The sequence below is a fragment of the Brassica napus genome, chromosome C4, assembly GCF_020379485.1.
Source record: "Brassica napus cultivar Da-Ae chromosome C4, Da-Ae, whole genome shotgun sequence".
In the NCBI taxonomy this organism is placed as follows: Eukaryota; Viridiplantae; Streptophyta; class Magnoliopsida; order Brassicales; family Brassicaceae; genus Brassica; species Brassica napus.
In genome coordinates this window covers 11,038,097-11,062,885 of record NC_063447.1, presented here as the reverse complement: position 1 = coordinate 11,062,885, position 24,789 = coordinate 11,038,097, and the positions used below count along the sequence as shown (strand labels likewise).

General features: G+C 39.1%; 2 protein-coding genes across 3 annotated transcripts; one reads left to right on the top strand and one right to left on the bottom strand.

Moving 5' to 3' along the window:
• On the bottom strand, positions 1-24,789 carry LOC111215576 (CBL-interacting serine/threonine-protein kinase 13). 2 transcript variants are annotated; one of them, XM_048753564.1, is made up of 2 exons: positions 23,131-24,789; positions 1-311 (listed from the first exon to the last, which is right to left on the bottom strand). In XM_048753564.1, the coding sequence occupies exons 1-2, from the start codon at positions 24,532-24,534 to the stop codon at positions 267-269; spliced, it is 1,449 nt and encodes a 482-aa protein (XP_048609521.1). In that variant the 5' UTR covers positions 24,535-24,789; the 3' UTR covers positions 1-266. The 2 variants fall into 2 exon arrangements, with proteins under 2 accessions (XP_048609521.1, XP_022574969.2); XM_022719248.2 differs by lacking the exon at positions 23,131-24,789 and having other exon boundaries at positions 1-1,881.
• LOC106433909 lies at positions 16,308-17,696 on the top strand. The gene is made up of 2 exons (XM_013874750.3): positions 16,308-17,124; positions 17,354-17,696. The coding sequence occupies exons 1-2, from the start codon at positions 16,915-16,917 to the stop codon at positions 17,489-17,491; spliced, it is 348 nt and encodes a 115-aa protein (XP_013730204.1). The 5' UTR covers positions 16,308-16,914; the 3' UTR covers positions 17,492-17,696.

The following is a 24,789-nucleotide window of genomic DNA, read 5'->3' as shown; positions in this document are numbered from 1 at the left end:
TAGGGGAAGGCCGAGAAAGAATTTCCATTAAGCTCGTCTCTTTCTAGAGATACATGGACAACAGCAACAGCGAAAAAACCGTCTAAAACTGCCTTAAGGATCTCAGTCTCTGATCTTCCTATCACTCTTATTACAACTCTCACTTTCATATACACATAATAATCACAGAACAAATGAAAAAATAAATGGTATGGTAACAAAGAATGTTTCTATAGTAATCAATACCTTCTCTTGTACTGTCTTCTTCTCTCGACCATCCAGTTTTCTTAACATGGGACCAAACACATTGCTACTTCAACTTCATCTGCTTGGTAATGCATCATTTTCTCTAGCTGTGGTCTAAGCTCCTTGCTGCAAAACTCTTCATACTCTTCTATAAACCCTCCTTTCTTCTTCACTTCAACCACCACAAGAGACGGTGTCAACTCGAATATCTCAACCTTAATAGTCAGCGGTCCTTTAGCACCTTCTCTACTACCTTCTAGCCTCACGCTCCAATCCTTCTTCCTCACGGTAAATTTCGCCACATTCGCAATCTCTTCCAACTTTGATATAATCTTTGTCACGGGAGCAGCGGATACAAACCTCGCTCCTTGTCCTCCTTCTTCAAACAAGCCAGAAAGATCGAATCCCGAAGAGAATGATATGATGTCAAATGCGTTTAGACTGGCGGGTCTCGGCATTGAACCAACTCGTTTAATCACAAACTCTGCATCTCCCTCTGAGGCAGTAGATGATCTCCCTGATGACAACGAATCATATTCATCATCATCATCATCCTCTCTACATAACTTATCGTTTTCGATATAGAATTTAACATCTTTAAACCCTTTCTTGAACCATCTATGCTTCATGATCTCCGATATCGTGATTCTTGTATCCGGATTCGTGTCCAAGATCCTCCCCATAAGCCTCGTAAGCTCAGGTGAAAACCAATGAGGACATTTAAACTGTCCTTTGAATATCTTCTTGTACATAAACATAACGTTCTTATCATCAAAAGGAAGGTAACCAGCCATCAACACAAACAAGATCACTCCGCAAGACCACACATCGGCTTTAGCCGCGTCGTAGCCTTTCCTCGTGAAAACCTCAGGCGCCAGATAAGCAGGCGTCCCGCAAAACGTCTGGCAGATCCCGTCTTGCTTGAGCTGCTCGGAGACGACGCTGAGACCGAAGTCAGATACCTTAAGGCTCCCTTCGTCGTCTAAAAGAAGATTCTCGAGCTTCAGGTCGCGGTGGTAAACGCCGCGGCCGTGGCAGAAGGAAACCGAGGAGATCAGCTGTTGGAAATATCTACGGGCGACTCCTTCGCGGAGCCGCCCTTTGGAGACCTTTGTGTAAAGGTCTCCGCCTCGTACGTACTCCATGACGATGTAGATCTTGGTCTTTGTAGCCATGACCTCGAGGAGGTGGACGATGTAAGGGTGGCGGACGCGGCGGAGGATGGATATCTCACGTTTTATGTGGCCGGCTAAACCGCTTTTGACGATCTTTTCTTTGTCGATGACTTTGATGGCGACGTTCTCGCCGGTGTTAATGTTCCGGGCGAGATAGACTTTAGCGAAGCTTCCGTGGCCAAGAAGCTTTCCTAACTCGTACTTGTCCATGAGGATAGAGCCTTGTGGGGTTTTTGGACTCTTAGGGCTCTCTGGAGTACTGGTCTCTTTCTTCGCGTCTTTAGTAATGACTTTACCGAGAAGACGGGGGAGTAGCACTTGCGGAGATGGGACTGGAGCCATGGGAAACAATGGGACTTTTGTTCGAAACAGGAGAATTAAATGGAGAAATGAACGAAAATAAGATATGGTTGGGTTGTCTTGTTCCCAGTTGTAAATGATGTCTTAGCTTAGCCACTTCGTATTCGTTTTATAATGGTTTTGGAAGTTGAGATTATTTTGTTTTTTTTAATTACGAGCTGAAAAAGTCGTCTCACTTACTGTTATAAAAGTAGTATTGCTTAGAATTAATGTTGAAGTCTTATCCTAATCCGCCAGCAGATGAACACGTTGGACGAACCAACAAATTAGTTTATGGATATATATTATATATGTTCTTTATCCAGTACGAAAAGTTGCATAAGTCATGTTGTACAATACTTAATTGCGATTAAGAGACAGATAATAAGGTTGACTTAGCAACCTCTGTGGCTGACAAAAAAAATAGCAACTTCTGTGATTCTGGTCGACAAGTAGATTCATAGTTCGTTAGGATATCTTATGAACATCATCATTCATGCGTCTTTAAATAAATCTCTTACAAATAAAAAAGAAAGAAATGTGAGGAATTCTCATATGAAAGAAAGATTGTATGATTTTTATAGTTTTTTCACATATGTCAAACTATCTATTGTTGATATTTTTAATATTTCCCGAGCAAAAATGTGAGGTTTGCTGATACTCACACATCTATATTTCCCGAGCAAAAATTGGATTTGTTGGATGCCATTTGTGGGAACCACGTGTGTGTGGCTGAGTCGGTGCTGACTGTAACTTGTGGAGTTCACGTAGCCGACCAAAACCGAACTAAAAGCTATACAAAGAGTATCTCATACTTCCAACCCCGGTTTCTATGTAATGTGTATACTAATTTGTATTTCGAGTTTGACTTTTTAACGTGCATTGTTATCGTCCAGAACTTATGCTGAAGATGTGATAAGAATGGATGGAAAATAATAAATTGGTCTGATATACTGCGGACAATGGATTACGTAGCGAATTTCTAATCAAAATTCATATTTTCCCTACAGTACGTGAAGTGTTGTTTAATTTTATCATTTAGGATGCTTTCAATGCTTTCTTTGTTCTGATTAATAAAATGAAAGAAACAAAATCAGTTTATTGGTTGATACATTAATACGAATAAAATTATTCACTCTTTTTGTTGCAAATTCACTACTAATTATAAAACCTATACCTGGAAATTTTTCCAGCAATGCTTATGCTAAGAGCCTAAATTGCAAGCACGACGACGAATGTTTTCATGTTTTATATACTTTTGGTATAGTATTGTCATAAGAAAATAGATAGAATAATGAAAATAATCCTCATGGCAGAAGAACATAATCTCATTGTGAAGACCACGTTAAGATATTACATTTGTTTGGATAATGATCTTTGTGAATTACGTATATAAACAAAAGCATTTATCTTAAAGAAGTGTTCAAAATTCGTGATTCAGTGACTGTGTAGGAAGCAAAAAAAACGTTCAATGAAAAATTGTGTTAGTGTTTTTATTGTTGGTCAAGAATGATATCCTTTCGATCGAGAGCAGGTCAAGAGGTTATTTGAGTCATTGGACAAACACATCGGATAAGATTGAAATACACTTGAGCATGTTATTTGACTCAACCACATCGTGGTGGTCCAGTGGTTTCCACTAGAAGAAGAGTTGCCCTGTTGGTCCAGGCCAGGATCGATTCCCCTCTAATGCGAAATTATTAGCTCCACATGTGGCCACGCGGATATGGGTCCATGTTTACGGCCCATTTGAATACCCGGGAGAGGATCCATCCGTGGGTTGCACCTCCCACCCGGGGGTTAGGTCTGTGTCTTTAATAGACTCGGGTTTAACCCTTTTAACCACGGGGTGGTGGGCTAGTGGTCTTGAGGTAGTTACCACAACCGATACGGACCCGAGTTCGAATACCCCCTGTGGCCACGGAATGCTTTACGCCTTCCCCAAGTTTAAAGTTAACGCGGCGTTGGTGCCGGGTCCTTGGGTAATGGGTATTAATGCCGGCTGGTTCCGGGCCAAGGGGATTAGATGGTTGGCAATCGAAAACCACGTGCGGATTACGGGCCTATGGACAAACAGAAACCACGTGCGGATTACGGGTCGCCTTTGAACCTCCTGTTAATAAAAAAAAAAAAATGTTATTTGACCCATGCATACCAAACAAGTGATAAACTATGTGTTTTACCGGTTTTCAGCCTTTGTTTTGAATCTTATGGCGAGTCATATATTTTAGAGTTTTTTAGTTATTTAGGTATTAGATCAAATTAGAACAAAAATAGTCAAATGAACAAATAAAAATGCAGATATGTCAGAAGTTTAACAATCTATGTAGGATTTTTACTTATGTACTAAGGTCAAATTTGGATGCAACATAGAAAATTGAGTTAATTTTCCAATACCACTTGTTTGAGGTAGAAGATATGATATGGTTTGGTTGTCTTGTTCCGGTTGTAATGATGTCTTAACTTGGCCAGAAAAAAAAAACTTGGCCAGTTCGTAATCGTTTTATAATGGTTTTGGAAGTTGAGATTATTTTATTTCACCATTTTTTAATTATAAGCTGAAAAGTCATCTCACGTTTATAGTTAGAAAAGATTGTTAATTGATGTTGAAATTTTATCCAAATCCATTTTAGTTGCCACAGATGGACACGTTGGCTGGACCGACAAATTAGTTTAGGGTTATATATATATTATATAAATGTTGTTTATCCTATACGAAAAGTTGCAGTCATGTTTCCTACAATACTTATTGCGATTTCTTAAGAGACAGATACTAAGGGTGACTTATCAAACTTGAGTGATTCTGGTCGATAAGCAGAGTCATAGTTCGTTAGGATGTTGTCACACTCACAAATGTATATCCCCCACAGCGAAAAAGTGGAATTTTTGCGGTGGTAGTTGTGGAAACCATGTGTGTGTGGCCGCGTTGGTGCCGACTGTGACTCGTGGGGTTCACGTAGCCGACCAAACCAAATTAAAAGCTACAAAGAGTCAAAGACCACACCAAATAGCTATCTTACTCGGTTAATTTCTATATAACGTGAAATATTAATTTTCATTTCGAGTTGAAGACTCCATTAAGTGCATTGGTATCGTCCAGAACGTTAGTTTGAAATTGTGATGATGATGGAAGGAAAATCATCAATTGGTCAGAAATTACTGCGGACAATGTAATGTATCATCATAAGATAATAGTGGTGATAGGCCAATATACTTATAACACGCCAATAGTTGCAGAAAACAGACGAAGAGATGAAATAAAACAAATCTATTTTCTTGCGCATGCTTAAGTATAAACACACATATTTTGTCGGTGTTAAGTGCATTCAAAGTTTTTGCCAATAACTTCAACATGCACGCTATAGACTTTATATGGTTATACATTTAAGTTCTGGGGGAATTATAATTCTAAGTTATTATCAACGATTTTGTCGGTGCGTTGACGTGGAAACAAAAAAGCAACATAATTGTTTTTTTTTACGTACGTACCCCTAATGGGAAAGGTGTTTTTCATTTTTATAAGTGGGAGATTTCCATTATGACTTTTTTTTCAACTACCAGACCATTTATAATTAGTTGTGAAATGTTTGATAGTAACACCAATAACTAGGCCTGGCACTTTTATCCAAGATCCGGATTCGATCCGAGATCCGGATTCGATCCAAGATTCGATCCGGATCCAATCCGAAAATTCGGATATCCGGAGGTACCGAATCCGGATAGTAAAATGTTGGATCCGTCAAAGCCGGATCCGGATCCAGATATCTTGATTTCTTAGTCCGGATATCCGGATCCGTAAGTTTTATTAATAACTATTTTAAAAATAGTAATATCTATATATAAAAACTAATTTTATTTAATATATTTTTATTTTTATAATAGTATATGTAAATTTTATGTAAATTTTGTAATATTATACATAGAAATAATTAAAAACAATATATATTTTTTACTTTTAAATTATTGTTAATATTTTATATGTATTAATATTATTTTTTTATTTATTCTAAGGATCCAAATCCGGATCCGGATATCCGCCGGATATTACAATTTTTAGAAGGATATCCGACACCCGGATATCCGAAAACCCCGGATCCGGATAAGGATAGTAAAATTATGGATCCGCCGGATAAGGATCCGGATCCGGATACCTTAAAATTGCTCGGATACCCGATCCGTCCCATGCCTACCAATAACAACCAATTTATTTGAAAACGTTCGGTTTAGTTTGTTTAGTTGAAGTTTTAGAGTTTTTTTTTTTTTTTTTTTTTGCAGCAAACGGCTATTCTATTACTCAAGCTTGAGGTGGTCTGGGAAGCCAGACCGGGATAGAACAACCAATAAAACATAAGGGTCTATGAAAAGAGCGTGCATTCCTAGCTAACGAATCTGCAAATTCATTTTGCGTCCTTGGAAAGTAGCTGATCTTGAAGTCTGAAAAACACAACCGAAGAGTTTGAATTGTTTCCAGTTCAGTTGAGAAGTTGGGCCAAGCTTGTGGTTGTTCTATCATTGCAATCAGATCCTTGCAGTCCGTCTCAAACCTCTGACAGATCGAGTGTTGTAGCATACTCTCCATTGCCCACTGTAGCGCTTCCAGTTCCGAATGTAAAGATGTTTGCCTCCTCCTCAGGTTTCTTGACCCCATGAGTTGAATATTACCCATGGTATCCTTCCAAACCCATTCCATCCCACTAACCTGAGCTGTAGAGGTCCATGAACCATCCACCATACAAATATTACTCAAGCTTAAGGCTTGTGTTTCTTCAGTAGTTTGTACCTGTGTCGGAATCGGCACAGAGTCTCGCGCATTGTACCAAGCTTGGCACTCACTCTCTGCATACCTGACTAGTTCCAAAGGGTCTCTGTCTATGCCTCTAAACAACTTATCATTCCTACCTTTCGAGATGTACCAAATTATCCAAGGATAGAGATCTCTATCATCTTCTGGCTCCAGAATGCTATTCTTTCTCCAGAAAAGATAGTCCATGTTAGCATAAATACTTGATACATGGAAGATTTGAGAGCTTGACGGTGTTACTGATAGCTCCCATGCTTGTAAGGCAGGTGGACACTCAAAGATAGCATGAGTAACGGTCTCTTCTGGCGTTCCACATCTTAGGCAATAGTTATCACAACGCATATTACGACGTACCAAATTCCTTGTTACTGCTACATGTCCTGATATTAGTTGCCATATAAGATGACATATCTTTTGTGGCGCATTCACCTTCCAAGCAAAGGCTTGAAGTTTTGTAATGCTGGGTTGTAGAACTTCTATTTCCTCCTCTTTTCTCATCAAGTTTGTAGCAACCCAATATCCTGACTTAACAGTATATTGTCCGTTCTTTGTGTGACTCCAGCAAACAGTATCTCGTCGATGGTTAGGGCTTATGGCCAAACTCAAAATCATCGGAATATCCTCTTGAGCTACATATTGTTCCAGCAAACTAACATCCCACTCCTTTGAAACAGGATTGATAAGACTGCTTACGGTCATCTTTGGGTTTACTACTGGGGCCCTGGCATGAGCCGGTCTAGCTGGGGTCAAAGGGATCCAAGGATCCCCCCACACATTAATTTCATACCCTGAAGGCACTTTGCTTCTGATGCCCAGAAGTAAAAGCTTCCTCGCGGCAATAATACTCGTTCATACATACGATGGGGTATCTGCTGTACCAACTCGCAGCGGCGAACTCAGACGGTAATATCTTCCCCGAAGAACTCTCGCTACTAGTGAATCCGGAAATTGAACGAGACGCCAAAGCTGTTTAGCTAGAAGCGCTAGATTAAATTCATGGATCATACGGAAACCAATTCCTCCCTCCTCCCGAGGTGCACACATTTTTTCCCATTTTGCCCAATGGATTCCTCTTTTCGGAGGATTCGAGCTCCACCAGAATTGTGCAATGGCACTTGCTAAATTCTCACATATCTCTAAAGGAAGCAGAAAGCTGGACATGACATAAGTCGGCAGAGCTAGCAGCCTTGATTTAATCAAAACCTCTTTTCCTCCCTTAGATAACCATCTACCAGTCCAGCCATTCACTCTGTGTAGGATTTTATCCTTTAAGAAAGCAAGTAATTTACACTTTGATCCACTGATATCCTCTGGGATTCCTAAGTAGGATTCCATCCCGCCTTCATTTTGTATACCAAGAGTATCCTTGATCTGCTGTCTATCATTCGCTGGAATCCTTTTACCAAAGAGTAATGAGGATTTGTCAAAATTAATACGTTGACCTGATGCTTTCTCATATTTCCTGACTACTTTCATAACTTCTTCACATTCACGGGGCTCTGCCTTACAGGAGAAAAGACTATCATCAGCAAAGAGAAGGTGAGATACCGAGGGGCTAGCGCGAGCGACTCACATCCCCGTTATCTTCCCTTGATTCTCTGCTTGATTAAGAAGGCTAACGAGCGCTTTCGTGCATAGAATTAATATGAAAGGAGACAAAGGATCTCCTTATTGTAGTCCTCTTCCAGGGATAATGTTTCCCTTGGTTCCCCATTCATGAGAACTCTATACTTGACCGAGGTGATACAACGCATAATTCAGTCAATCCATATTTCTGAAAAACTCGTCTTTCTCATGACTGCCTCAATGAATGACCATTCCATTCTATCATATGTTTTACTCATATCAGTCTTTATAGCCATTCGTTTAACCTATCCTCCCGGTTTAGTTCTCAGGGCGTGGAACATATCATGAGCTATCATGATATTATCTGTAATTTGTCTACCAGCAACGAAGGCTGACTGAGTTTCTGATATCCGTTGTGGAAGAACCTTCTTCAATCTTTGGCATAAGACCTTAGATATTATCTTGTAGCTGACATTGCATAGACTGATAGGTCTAAACTTTGACATCTCATTCGGCTTCGTCGTCTTAGGAATTAAACAAATGTTTGTGTCATTCAGGCCCTGTGTCATTGTTCCCTCGAAAAGGAACTGATTTACCATACGAGTTAATTCATCTTTGACAATATCCCAAAATTTCTGATAGAAGAGAGCTGTCATTCCATCTGGTCCTGGCGCTTTTTCTGGATGCATAGCAAACAATGCTAATTTGACCTCCCATTCAGTTACTGGCGCAGTCAGGTCATCATTTATTGCCCCAGTAATTGTAGGTGAGACCTCTGATAGCGCATCATCTATATCCTCTGGGTTTGAAGACTCAAATATTTGGCGAAAGTAACTAGTAGCAATGGCTACTAATCCTTCCTCATCCTCCACGACATTCCCATTTTCATCTAAGAGTTGTGTTATCCTATTCCTAGCTCTTCTCTGCTTCACTAACGCATGGAAATATGTTGAGTTCTTATCACCTTCCCTCAACCAGAGAACCCTACTTTTCTGTTTCCAAAACATCTCTTCTGCCTTAAGAGTAGAAGATAATTCCTTCAAAGCTTCTGTTATTTCCTCAGAGGTTGCATCATCATTTGAGTATAGGCCTTCCACCTTCTCTTTAAGCTCTTCTACTAACTTCGCAGAATTTACATTGTTTTGTCTCCTCCATTGGCTTAAATCATTTCTACAACTAGCAATGTGTTCCATTATATTTGCTTCAGGTGGCAAATCCTCCGACTTCCATCCTTCGAGGATTATTTGCCTTAGTTCCTCGTTATATAGCCAGCGTTTGTCAAATTTAAATTTCTTTTTCCTCCTGACTGGCTTTGTTAGAATTTCAGCTAGGACTAGACGATGATCCAAGCCCCAAAGCCTAAGATACTTGACAGCTGAGTGGGGAAACTTTTCATGCCAATCTTCATTCCCCACTGCTCTATCCAAATGACATCTAACAGTCGTACCTCCTGATCTTTTCCCTACCCATGATAGCATATTCCCAGTGAATGGAAATTCCAGCATACCATAGTCACTCAGCATTTGCTTGAAAGGCAAGAAAGAACTATCAGAGCGCCTTCTACCTCCTTCCTTCTCACTGTGATCAGTTATTTCATTAAAATCGCCTATCATAAACCAAGGTCCATTTCGAGTTGTTGAGAAACGCGTAAGACGTTCCCATACCTGATCCATACGTTCTAAAACAAGGTCGCCATAAACAAATGTCATAAAGACTTTTATTCCATCAATGACTGCCTCAATGTCAATCATTCTGTTATTCGAAAATAAAACATTAACTTGAAATTCATCCATAAATAAAAGAGCTAATCCTCCGCTGAGGCCAAGTGGCTCAACGGTAAACAAGTGGTCAAATCCTAAGTCAGCCTGAATGTTTTGCAACAGCAGCCTCCTATTCTTTGTCTCAGAAAGAAACACAAGTCCTGGGCGATGCTTCTGACACATTTCCGTAAGGCGTCGAACTGTGAGGTCGTTTCCATATTCGGTCCATGCATTTAACCATTGATTTTTAAAGAAACATTTACACTGCAGGTCACTTTTCATCTTTTATATTACATGCTAGAACACTTATTGTTACAAATACACTTTTCTTTAAATTGAAGTTGATTTCTAACTAATATAGTTGAATCCTAAAAACAGACTTTCCTAACTAAAAACTTTAACATCCGAAACCCACTCATTTTTTAAGCTTCTCTTTCTCATCTCTTCTATCCCTCATCTCTTTAATCATCTTCTTTGTCACTTCTTTTCTTCTTTTATTTTTTTCTAAAAGATTTTTTTCTTCATTTTTACAGAACAAAGGTGACTAAAAATCAGAAATTGTCCTTGATTCTCCGAGGTGGGTCATGGTCTCTCCATCGTCGATTCACTGTAGACTTCTCTGATTCCGCGACTATCGAGCCATGGCGAGCTTTTCTCCGTCGTCAATGTAACCGAGTCACGATCTCAATCCGCGTTCGTAGCCCTAACCATGGCGAGTCTTTGGTGACAAGCCGCTACCCTCGTCGTCACTTCGCTAGTCGCCGTCAAGCTCTAGTAGCAGAGAGAAAATTCGAGCAACAAGCTTTAGTCCTTTAGTTTTTACATTACAAACCATAGTCAAATCATATAATATGATATACATGGGCAAGAATCGTGATAAAACAAGTTGAAAAATTGCAAGAATCGTGAAAAAGTGATGGAGACGCATATTAGGGTTTTCAGTCGAAAGAGACTGATGAAGAAGATGAGGGTTACTTTTGTAATTTTCCTTTCATTAAAAACAGAAAAAAACAAATAAACAATATTTACACGGCTCGAACCCGCCACCTTATGTGATTTGTTTAGGCACAAACCACCGGACTACCATGTAAACGTGTATACAGTGTACAAAACATAATTTCTATAATATGTACACCATTTTTCATCTTTTGTGTTATTGATATTTTGTGCTGTGATTTTATAAGTCTCTATGTAATGCATATAATCATGTTATACATTCTAAACCATATCTATAAAATTGTATTTTTGGTGATACGACACCAACTCTCAAAACTCAGCTCCCTAAATAGTATCTACATAATTTTGCAAATGTGTATTTCAAGTGTGTAGCAAATGTATTCACTTTATTCACATGTACATTACGCCACACAAAAATATACTTAAACTATCCAAATGTACATCTCTACACAGAAATATATACATGTGTACACATGTATGCATGTACACATTAACATGTATGGCCAATAGTACATTTTGATTATTATACTATATAATTACTATTAAAATTATAAAAATAATGTATTACAATTTTTATGATACAATTTGACGGTTTTATTGATATTTTATACATGTACATATGTACACAATCACATGTATGACTAATTGTAACTTTTGATCACATGATTTTATTGGATTTTAGCATTTTATTTTAGTTTATTTTGAGCTACTTTTTCTATAAGACCCTACAAGTATTCTTTCCAAAACTGTTTTTTTGAAGTTTATATTCAAAATTCAAACATTAATCTCAGTTTTTTGTTAACTCGTTTTGACTAGATCGACAACCAAACTTATACTTTTCATATTCTTAAATATTATGTTTTGGTAAATAGGTGTACATATAAATCATTATACAAATTAATTGGCGTACATGAAAATTGTTGTACATGTGGATAGTGAAAATTTTGTGTATATAGTATCATACACATATAAATAGATGTACATACACACAAGTGTACACATGGATATTATAAATATGAATATTATTACAACAATGTACATCGACATGTATATTACAGGCCAAGCGTGTATATACATATATAAAATACTAACGTTGCGCAGGAAGTCTAAAGATCTTCTCTAGCCCAAATGGTTATTGCCTCCCCAGTCTTCTTGTAGTTACTCAGGTTCAATCTCAACCCACGCGTTTTTTGGGTTTTTCTTTTCTTTTTATTTTATTTTAGTGAGGGGGATAATAGTAATTGTACCAAGTCATATTCCTCCTAACCTAATGAGTCATCTCCCCGGTTGCCCCTAAACGTAACTTGCAAGATCTCCTATGGGTTCTATCAACCGCCTATGCCCCTCATTCATTAATGAGTCGCGAAATGTCGTAATCACCCTTTCGTGGGAGAAATAAAAAAAAAGAAAAATCGAAAATTGAGGGAATCGGGTGATTCGGCGGGTTGAGAGGGGTTCTGGTCTGGCACAAATTTTGGTTTGGGTTATAGCGGGTTTGGTTATCCATTCCCCCATTCGTCGTGAGTCCTCTCCAAAAAGCTCGATCGATTCCAGCTCGTCCAATTCAATTCAATTCAATTCGCAGCTCCCGAGAAATCTTGCAGCTCCCCAGAAAGTTCGATCGTTGGATTCTCCGGCGAATGCAGGTTAGTTGTTCTCTTCCCCAAGCTGCATTGGATAAAAATTGTTTTTAGGGTGTGTAATTGGAAATGTGAATTAATTAAAGCATATGGTTGGTTGATTGATTTGAGTTGCCTCTATGGAATTGAGTTGAGTTGAGGTTCTTGAGCTTATAGTACCCGAAACCTCAATTTGATATGTAGTTGAAGCATAACTTGGTAAAACTAGAAGAACTGATAATTGAAGTATAATACGTATAACTGTAGATAATTAGATAACACTAGTATAACCGTCACTTGAATGTGTTGTTTTTGCAGGATACAATGACGAAACACGTGAGCATACATTTCAAATTCAAAGATCGAGTCTATAGTGTAACCATGAAGACAACAGTGGATGATATAACTTTGGCAATGGCTGAAGAAAGGTTGTATAAAAAGGTGTCGTTGAATGAAAGGAATGTAAAGCTGGTGCTGAGGTACATGCCGATGGTGGTTGGATGTGAGGCAGAGCTAACTATTTGTGATGATGAGGATTTGTTTGTTTACCTAATAACAATTGATAAAGACAACCGTAGAAGTCTTTTGTTAGTGGAGGAGACGAGTGTATCGGATCAGTTAGAGGTGGTGTCAAGAGTGTGCAAAAGTTCTGTTGGTATGAATTACCAAGCGTTGCAGGGAAATGATGATGAAGTCGGACCTAAAGCCCTGATTCTGTACGTAGAAAACGGGGAGGCAGATCAACAGAAGAAGCAGATAGAGGTAGAGAATGATGACGAAAGAAGACATGATGATTTTATGGATACAGACGCTGCGACAGAAACCACAGCTGAGACGGAAACCGCAGCTGAGACGGAAACTGCAGCTGAGACTGAAACTGCAGCTGAGAGAGAAACCGCTGCTGAGAAGGACACCACAGCTAATATGGATGGCAGTGGTAATATGTATGTTGAGCAGCTACCTTTAGTAAAATGTAGTCAAGCTATAGAGGAATGGGGAGATACTATGGGTCTGTACCTTCTGCAGGAATTTCCAAACAAGAGATCACTTCAAGAGGTGGTGGATAGAGCTGCATTTGGTTGCAGCTTTCGTTATGTTATTAAAAAATCTGATCGAAAACGGTTGGTGGTAAAATGTTGTGAAGCAAACTGTAAATGGGGATTGCGAGCTGCGAGGATTCGAGAGACGGAAATTTTTTCTATTAGGAGATACTGGGGTGTGCATACATGCTCTCGGACTAATCAAAGTAATAGCTGCAACAGCAAGAGGAAAGGATCTGCAGAATTAGTTGCAACTTTTTTGAATGAGGAATATCCTGGAAAACTGATGACTCCTATTCCGAGAGATATCATAGACTTAATTAAGTTAAGACTGGGTGTATCGGTATCTTACTCCACCGCCTTGAGAGGGAAAAATCTAGCTATGCGTGAGTTGCGTGGTAATTCAGAAGACAGCTACAAGATGTTGCCTAGCTACTTGTACATGTTAGAGCAGGTTAATTCCGGAACAACAACAGAGGTGAAGTTGGATGAGGCAGGTAAGTTCAAGTACCTTTTCATAGCTTTAGGAGCTTGCATTGAAGGGTTTAAGGCCATGAGGAAAGTGATTCTTGTGGATGCTACATTTTTGAAGAACGGATATGGTGGGGTACTAGTATTTGCTAAAGCTCAAGATCCTAATCGTCACCATTATCCCCTCGCGTTTGCGGTACTTGACGGTGAGAATAATGCTAGTTGGACTTGGTTTTTCGAGATGCTCAAAACTGTTATACCGGACTCTTCTGAAATAGTTTTTATGAGCGATAGAAATCAGAGCCTCATCACTGCTGTAGCTAATGTGTATCCACAATCTCACCATGGCCATTGTATATGGCATCTAGCTCAGAATGTGAGAAACCATGCTTGTAACACCATCAAAGCCGTAGTGCCATGGAGATTTATGGAGTTGGCTAGGTATTACACAGTGCCTGAGTTCGAGGCTGCTTATGCATCTTTTAAGGTGAGATATCCTTCAGCCTGCAAGTATTTGGAGGAGAACACTAACAGAGCAACATGGGCTAGGGTCTACTTTCCAGGTTGTAGATACAACTTGGACACTAGCAACAGTGTGGAGTCGATGAATAGCGCGTTTAGGGACGCAAGGAGGTATGCCTTGATACCATTGTTGGATACAATCATCAAAAAAATATCTGACTGGTTTAATGAACATCGGAAGGACGCCGTGTCTGGATCACTTGATACCAAACTGGTTCCTCTGGTTGAGATCCATTTGCACAACTTATGGGCCAAAGCTGAGAAAACGCCAGTGCGTGAGCTGAATAGTTATGATCTTGAGTACGAGGTTACCGACACTGACAATGGGAAGGTTTATTTGGTGAATTTGATAGCGAAGTCATGTAGCTGCAAGGTATTTGATTATGAAAAGTATCCTTGTCTTCACGGACTTGCTGCTTACTTATATTTCCTTGAGGTTCCTGCTGCTAATGGTCGTCGACGTGAGGTCAACATAGAGTATCATCAGTTGTGCTCAAAGTATTACTGGACAGAACTTTGGGCAATGGCTTATTACAGGACCATTTATTCTGTGCCGGACAAGTCTGAATGGATTGTACCAGATCACATCAAAGAGCTCCAGATCATACCTCCGAAAAAGCTGACAAGGAAGGGAAGGAAAAAGGTTAATAGGAATCCATCAGTTGGAGAACGGCGTAAAAGGACACAAAACGTAAGGCGAGCGAGGACAAATTTTGGTTTTAATTGGCTGTTGTTTGGAATGCGTTCTAATCCTCCTAGTGAAATAAACTAAATCTTGGAATGTTGCTTTTGCTATGTTGCTTTTGGTATGTTGAACTTGGAATGTTGTTGTTGTTAATTTTAATCGGGTTTGGACAACTACTGAGAACGTTGGTATAACTAAGTATAATTGTTCCTGAATATACCCGAATTTGGTCCTTTATATATCCAATAAATGATATAAATTCTCCATCTTCTCTCTCTCTCACTTCTCTCTCTCGAGACTCTTCTGCTTACTTTCTGAGGACAAAATATCGAAGATGCAAGGAGATGGTTCGGGTTCGTCAAGGAGAAGGGAAAATTCTGTAAGAAAATTGTGTTTCTGTCGCTTAGATGCCGAAATAAGACAAGCTTGGACAGACAAGAACCCGGGGCGACGATTTTATGGCTGTCCGCGTTATAAGGTATCCTAGCTGATGATAGAAATTGTGATCCAAGATTGAAAAATAAAGCAATTATTTACAATGGAATTTTGGCAGGAGAAAAATGGATGCAACTACTTCAAATGGTTTGATGTAGAGGATGGTACAGAATGGCAAAAAATGGCTTTGATTGAAGCCCGGGATGAGATCCAAGAGAAGAGTAGGGTGATCGAGCAGTTAAACCAAACCATTGCAGAACTCACAATTAATTTGGAGAGGATCCAACAAGAAGAGGAAATTGTTAGAGACTTTCAAAATCTCTATGTTTAATGGTGTGAGAAAGTTTTATTCTAAGTTTACTTACTTATGTTTCTCTGTATGGAACCTATGTATTTTCTAAGTCTGTGCACTGTCGAACTTTATGTGACTTTCAAAATCTCTATGTTTGATGGTGTGAGAAAGTTTTATTCTAAGTTTACTTACTTATGTTTCCCTGTATTGGAACCTATGTATTTTCTAAGTCTGTGCACTGTCGAACTTATGTTGCAACTGTGGAAAACCACGGAAAACTAGTAAAACAAGGTGTTACTATGATCGTAAATAACAGATATTTACTTGACATCATCCCCTCTAATCCAACATAAAATTGTTAATGCACAAACACATTCACTTGACTAGACTACTCCCCTAATTCATCAATAGAAACTCCTCCTGAAATTATATTAGTGAAATAAACTAAACTAATTCATCGTCATCACATTTTCTATTATGCATTGTATAGTCTTTCCAAGTTCATTTTCTTAATAAGAGCAGCTTACAAAGGACTATTCTACAATTCTCGTGCTTTCGAAAATATTCTTGCACTTATCAATTAAACTTGAATGGTAATGAGGGAAAATAACAAGTAAAACCTTCTTCACCAATTTAAATTATACGTAAAACTAAAAAAATGTTGAAATCACAAAAAATAGAACTATGAAGAAATTTGGTAACACCTGATACTTCAGTATAACTATGAGCAAATATTTGGGGGGGGGGAACTAAAAAAAAATTTCGCGCCTAATCGATAATATTCCAAAAATTTCAATTATTTCGGTCAAAAAGTAGACTCCCCTCTCTTGTCTCGTCTACTGTGCTCTGTCTCACTTTAGTCAATTATTTCAATTGTTTGGTCAAAAAGTAGTCTCTCTCTCTCTCTCTCCCTCTCCTCTGAGACAAATCCTCTCCTCTCTCTCTCTCTTTACTCTCTTCTCATCTCGTTGATATCTACCTCCCTCCCTCCCTCATCTTATCTATTTCAAAATTCCCTCTACTGACGATGACTCACCCATACCAAGAGATGAAGGACATGAAGAAACACAAGAAACACTACGACATGTTAGGCTACATTTGCGATGCCCAGTATGGAATTCCTACCCGTTGCCCATGTGGTGGTGAAATCAAGACAGATGTTTCTCCAAATCCTAAGTATCGCCACGATTTCGATACCTTGCCTGGGAGTAGGTACTTCACCTGCAAGAATTATGAGGTAATTTCCTTCTTTGTAGAACTATGTTAAACTTAGTTATACTCTGGGTAAAAAAAAAAATTAAACTTAGTGAAATTTAATGAAACTTAGTTATACTCTGGGTAAAACTGTGTTAATCCTACTGAGTGAAACCTAGTTATACTCTGGGTAAAACTGTGTTAATCCTACTGAGTGAAACCTAGTCATACTCTGGGTAAAACTGAGTTATACTATGCGTGAAACTGTGTAGGACGATGGGATGCACTTTCGTCAGCCATGGGCTTTTGGTGTTGAGGATGAAGTGAGGCGCCTAAGGATGGAGGTGAATGATATGGCTGAAGATATTGCTAAGCTTAAGAGGATTATTACCTCTACCTCTCGTCCATGAGATTCTCAAATCTCAAGTTCTTACTATGGATGTGCTAAAAATAAGAACTTTGCTTTGTATTCCCTATCTATTTCCAGTTTCGGTTACAAGTCTTTTTTTTGTTCTGTTAAGACTTGTATAAGTACTACTAGGTTTGTTCTGTTAAGTCTTTGAATCTTATCTAATGTTAGACTTATTATGTTGGCTTAGTGGATTTCATTTCAAATGGTAATATGTCATAGAATTATCATTCACCTAAAACGAGACAAATCTAATAACAACATTACAACACTAATATGACATAACAACCTAGTCATAACATAGTTAAAGTTGTAAATCCACATCACAAACAAGATAAACATTCAGACTTCGTTTGTCTTTAACAAAAAAAAAAACGATTAACATAAAACATCCATAGACTTTGTTTCACTCAACTTCACTTGACTTCACTTGGTTTTCTGTTTTTTGCCTTTCCCCACAGACTTTTGGGTTTTCTTTCTTTTGTCTTTCCCTTGTGATTCTGCTTCTTCAACCTCTACTACTTTGCCTTGTGCTTCCTTGACAAACTCCTCAAGCGGGGCCAATCTCCCATCCAGCTGGTCAACTTTCTTGTCAATTTTCCTCATCAGTTTCATTGTTTTTTTCAGCATATTCATAACATCTCCCAGCTGAATCGACTGCTCACCTACTTGTACTCCATCCCCTGTTGCATCTTCAATCGGTTCTGGCTGTTTTTCACGCCCAGCTACATCTTCGCCGAACATGTCTTTAAAAAAAACCTTCTGCCCTGCATCCAGACACTTCTCCCAACTGTCCACAGCTATATCAGATTGATCAACATCGTCTTCATCTTCCATAATCTCATCCAAAAGGCTATCTTCTCGTGGAGTTTTGGTGGGGATGATGCTGTCAATAACCTATCACACACATAAATAATTTTAAAACTTAGCAATTTCTAATGTTTAAAAAGAAAATAAGTATTACCTTACTTCTACCACAGTTTCACTTTATTCCTACCCTAGTTCCCTTTCTAGTACTACCTTACTTCTACCACAGTTTCACTTTATTCCTACCCTAGTTCTACCACAGTTCACAGGAAGACTTACAGTTGTGTTACCCAGTTCCTTGTTTATCACAGAAAGTGACACCCCTGTCATTCCATTTCGTTTAAAGTAGGACTTGCACATCCTCGGACAGTCGCGACCAGCTCCAACCACAGGCTCTCTGAACGCTATTCCTAGCTTCGGAATTGCCTCGAATGCAAGAAGCTGTTACACACAACATTTTTGCATTAGTAAACAACAATGTTGTCAGACTGGTTTAATGGGATTTTGCATACCTCTAATGGAACACAGAAACCTGGTAGCGGCCATAATGTTTTCTCTTTCACCACCCCTCTAAAATGCTTCATTGTGTGAGAGATCTCCTTCACCATGTAATCATAGGAAAATCTCCCCCACGGAAAGGACTTGCAGTACTCATGATCATCCACTGCTCTCTGGAACACCTCCAATACATCATTAGCCTTGTGTCCAACCTTCGTTTGCGCACAAACAACCGAAGCTAAGAAGAATAGAACCGCCATCTTCAGTCTGTCTTTGTGGGGTCCCATGTTCACCAGCTTCTTCTTAACATCCTCTAACCTCTCGGTTCTCCTTCCTTGAAATGGCGATCAACGAACCTCGTCCCACCAAGCTCTTTGTAGCCGAGAGGATAGTTCTGGCAGAATAGCCCAGATATCAAACCATGTTCCCTCAGCCCGTAACGGATTGGAACCCCATTCACAATGAACCACACTTCTCTCAGCTTCTCGCTACCAGCAGTACGCAACAACAACATCCACATTCCCTGAACCCTGTGGTTAGTCTCTATCTTCATGTGGAAAATGTGTCTGAATTGAGGATGCTCCGTGAACCAGCTCATCTCCGCGTTAGACAGCTTGGGTTTCAGATTTTTTAGCGTCTTAATCGCGCTAGCTATCATACACCTTGTCCCTAGCTTTATTTTTTTTCTGTACTCGGTTGGCTTGAAGAACATGCTGGTTGGTTTGATTGCCTCGGTTGCCACATTTCCATTCAAACCCTGCAAGTTATACCAAAGTATTCACCACGTTATACCAAAGTTATATCCAAGTCATACTAAAGTTATATCCAACTTATATCCAAGTTATATCCAAGTTATACCCGTTTACACAATTTCAGTTTACCTCTACCAAAACTAACATGTTATTCCTATACTTCCCCTAGTATTACTAGCATTAACACACTCAATTGAAAATTTGTTACATTTGTTACCTCTGGTTCAGGTGGATTCCCGGGTTCAGGTGGATTCTCATTGTCATCTCCATTTGCTAACTCTTCTCGGTCATTTTCTTCTTCAGAACCTTCATTCTCATTATCCTTTCCTTCTCCGTCTTCATTTCCTTCTCTGTCACCATTTCCTTCTCCATCTCCATTTCCTTCTTCAGAACCTTCAGTCTCTTCCTTCTCATCTGCTTCTTCTTGTTCTTCTTCAGCATCTTCATTCTCCTGGCTAGAACCATCGGAACGGTCGTCATGATCATTCTCTTCCTCTCCAGAACCGGCTTTCTGATTCTCTTCATCTCCAGAAGAAGGGGTTTCCTCATTCTCTTCTTCTTCAGATTCAGTCCCAATCGCCGGAGTTGCTGGAGGAGCTGGAGGAGATGGGCCAGCAGAACCTTTGTTCACTGTCGCCGGAGCAGTTTCTAAAGCCACATCACTCCGCTCCGTTATCTCTGCCGTACTCTCCCTCGCGTCCGCACTCGTCTTCTCCGCCGAGACATCCGTCGTCTTCTCCGTCGAGACATCTGTCGTCACCTCCGTCGAGACATCCGTCGTCTTCTCCCTCGAGTCAACAATCTCCGTCGTCTTTACCGTTCCCGTCGATTAAACATTCTCCGTCGTCGTCTTCTCAATATTATCGGAGGCCGTCTTTACAAACTTCACTTTCCGAATTTCTTCCTTCGTTGGATTATCCTTCCTCTTACCCCCTCCTCTCGTTTCGACCACCATATCGCAATCGTTGTTGGCTCCTCTGAACTCACCGATTGATTTTCAAAACTAGGGTTTCTTCTTTTTTAAAGTGGAGTGAAAAGAGGGGGAGAAATGGAGTCGCGAATGAATTAATTGGAGGATTCAGAAAAATTGTAAAGGGTTTGATAAAATCGACAAATTTGGTTTGGTTTCGAAGGATGGGTTTGGTTTTGAGGGATTGGTTTGGTTTCCAGGGATTGGTTAAACGGTTAAACGATTTGGTATTGACCATACATCCGGGTCGGGTCACTGCGGATGGGTTATACCCTGGTACAACTTGTAAATACTTCATTTTTGCCAGGGGTTTTTGTCATTTCCGCCTTTTTCGATTTAAAAAAAAAATATTTATCTTTCTGTTTATATGGGTGTCTTTGTGAGATTGCCTTTTTACTTTTTGGGGCACCAGAGGAGATGACTCTAACCTAATCTCTGTAACAACTACGCCTCCACTTGTTGCAAGATTTTCACCCATTTACACACGATTTCATCATTTTATAATTCGATCCTACCATATTTTCTACAGATCCTAATAAAAAACACATGTTTTAAACATAAAGTGAAATAATTACAGAAAAGAATTCGAGAAATCCGAGTTTATCTCCGATTAGGGTCATTTCGCGGAGTGATGCGGAGGAAATTTTTCGATACGAATGCAGCAGAAACAAGGACATCCCGTGGTGGAAGATCTCGCCGTGGGAGCTCGACGCAACTCGATGCTGGAGCTTGACGAAGCTGTAGTTCGTGGAGGAGACAAGACGCAGAAGAGACTTGGAGCTAAAGATGACTTACGGTGAATGGGAAAGAAAGAGAAGGAAAAAGTTAAAAATATTTTTAAATAAAATAATTAAAACGCAAAAGGAAAAAAAAATAAAGGAAACTAGAATCTTTTTGTAGTTACATTTAGTCAGGGAAAAAGAAGTAAAAGTTAATCAAAAGTACCTTAGGAGCAATAAGTGACTTTAGGTGTAATAAAAAGTCACAATGTGATCCTGAGTGAAAATAACTCATTTTTAAACGACATTTTTCAAATCCATTGTGTAAACAAAACAGTCTTCAAACCGTTTAGGTTATTAGCCAACACTTCAAACTAATTAATTATGGCTTATTAATGTTTTATTTGTTTGATTAATAAAAAGAAAGAAACATAATCAGTTTATTAGTTGATACAATAATACGATTAAAATTATTCATTCTTTTTAAGGAGAATTTAGGACTCTCATTATTAACGAGAATTTAGGAATCAGTTCATTACACTTTTTTTTTTTTTTTTGTAAACTAAAAGGACAAATTTAACATACCCACACTCGAACTCAGGTTGTTACCCAACATTTTTACCGCTAAGCTAGAGGAGTCTTTTTAAAATTCATTACACGTTTTTAATTCGAAATATTTCCAATAAAGCTTATGATAAGCCTAAATTGCAAGCACAATGAATACTTTCATAAGAAATACATAGACTAATGAAATTTATACCCATGGCAGAAATACATTATCGTTGTGAAGACCACGTTAAGATATTATATTTGTTTGGATAATGCCTATATATCTTTGTGTATTAGGTAAATAAACAAAAATAAGAAGCAAAAAAATTATAATGAAGAATTATGTAAGTGTTTTTATATTGTTGGTCAAAATGATATCCTTTGTCTTTTATTTCTGTGGTGGTTGAAAATTATGCATACTTATCCACTAATTGTAATAGATGTCCTTGCATGAGCTGCTTCAACCATCTGCGAGAAGATAACAAGTATTACATCACAAGAAATTAAATTTCAGGTGCTAACAGTTTCATATCCTATTGAGTATCCTATTCCACCAAGCAAGAAAGTTTCGCTTTTTAACACTCGACTCGATTTGAACAAAATTCGACTGATCCAATTATTGCAAATGAGGATGATCTTCTTTCGTGGGCGATAATCTTGATATTTGAGAACATGTGTATGTCTCCATCATGTATTTGTATAACAATCCTACTGAGTTTTAATTTTGGAATCTGACCGAAAGTTATCATCAGCTACTAATCTTATTCCTAAAGCAATCTCTACGGTCCAAGGGGACGGGAATAGAATAATTGAGCCCAACTTTGGTTCTGATAAGTTTTTTTATTTTGTCAATGTGGAGGAGTCATCAGATTTCTTATGTGCAATAATTATAAGAGTAATCACAGTAACATTTGAATGTTTCGGTTGATCATATAGTCTCTCTTATGAAGCATAAAATGAACTTTCTAAAAAAGAAAGGAAAGGCCGAGAAAGATTTTTCATTAAGCTCATCTCTTTCAAGAGATACATGTACAACAGCAATCAACGAAAAACTAGCTTTATAATCGCCAGCAAAAACCGTCTAAACTGCCTTATGATCTCACTCTTTATTCATGCTTACTTGTTTTATTCTCTGATTTTCCTATCACTCTTATTACAAGTACCCTCACTTTCATATTTAAATACACATAATAACCGCAAAACAATAAAAATAAATGGCATAGTAACAAATAATACTTATACCTTTTCTTGTTGTGTCTTTCTCTCTCGACCTTCCAAGTTCTTAACTTCATCTCTCTTCAGTTTCAGGTCGCAAAACCATTGCTACTTCAACTTCATTTGCTTGGTAATGCATCAGTTTCTCTAGCTGTGGTCTAAGTTCCTTGTTGCAAAACTCTTCATACTCTTCTATAAACCCTCCCTTCTTCTTCACTTCAACCACCACAAGAGATGGTGTCAGCTCAAATATCTCAACCTTAATAATCAACGGTCCTTTAGCACCTTCTCTACTACCTTCTAGCCTCACGCTCCAGTCCTTCTTCCTCACTGTAAAGTTGGCCAATATCGCAATATCTTCCAATTTCGATATAATCTTTGTCACGGGAGCAGCAGATACAAACCTCGCTCCTTGTCCTCCTTCTTCAAAGAAACTCGAAAGATCGAATCCATAAGAAAAGGATATGATGTCAAATGCGTTTAGACTTGTGGGTCTCGGCATTGACCCAACTCGTTTAATCTCAAACTCTGCGTCTCCCTCTGAAGCAGTCGATGATCGGCCCGATGACACTGATGATGACTCGTCTTCACTATTGTCATCCACTCTACATAACTTATCGTCTTCGATATAGAACTTGACATTTTTAAACCCTTTCTTGAACCATCTATGCTTCCTGATCTCCGGTATCGTGATCCGGGTATCTGGATTCGTGTCCAGGATCCGGGTCAAAAGCCTTGTAAGCTCAGGCGAAAACCATTTAGGACACCTAAACTTTCCTTTGTGTATCTTCTTATACATAACCATAATGTTCTTATCTTCAAAGGGAAGATAACCAGCCATCAAAACAAACAAGATCACTCCACAAGACCAGACATCGGCCTTGGCAGCGTCATAGCCTTTCATCGTCAAAACCTCAGGCGCCAAATAAGCAGGCGTCCCGCAAAACGTCTGACAGATTCCGTCTTGCCTGAGCTGCTCGGAGACGATGCTGAGACCGAAGTCAGATACCTTAAGGTTCCCTTCATCGTCCAAAAGAAGATTCTCAAGCTTGAGATCACGGTGGTAAACTCCGCGGCTGTGGCAGAAGGAAACTGATGAGATCAGCTGCTGGAAATAACTCCGGGCGACTCCTTGACGAAGCCGCCCTTTAGATACCTTTCCTAAAAGGTCTCCGCCTCGTACGAACTCCATCACGATGTATATCTTTGTCTTCGTAGCCATGACCTCGAGGAGGTGGACAATGTAAGGGTGGCGGACGCGGCGGAGGATGGATATTTCTCGTTTAATATGACCGGCCAATCCACTTTTCACGATCTTCTCTTTGTCTATGACTTTGATGGCGACGTTCTCGCCGGTACTAATGCTCCGTGCTAAATAGACTTTAGCAAAGCTTCCTTGGCCAAGAAGCTTTCCTAGCTCGTACTTGTCCATGAGAACAGAGCCTTGTGGGGTTTTCGGACTCCTAGGGCTCTCTGGACTGTTCTCTTTCTTCACGGCTTTAGTTACGATTCGACCAAGAAGACGCAGAGCCATCGGTGCGCTGAGACTTTTTTTTTTTTTTGTTGATTTAGACACGACTTTACCGGAAAATGAACCAAACAAGATAATGAAACAAAGAACCGAACGAAATAAGATATGGTTTGGTTGTCTTGTTCCGGTTGTAGTGATGTCTTAACTTAGGCCATTTCGTATTCGTTTTATAAAGGTTCTGGAAGTTGACATTTTTTTTTGGTTTTTATAAGCTGAAAAGTCATCTCATTTAATTATTGTTATAAAAATATTTCTAAA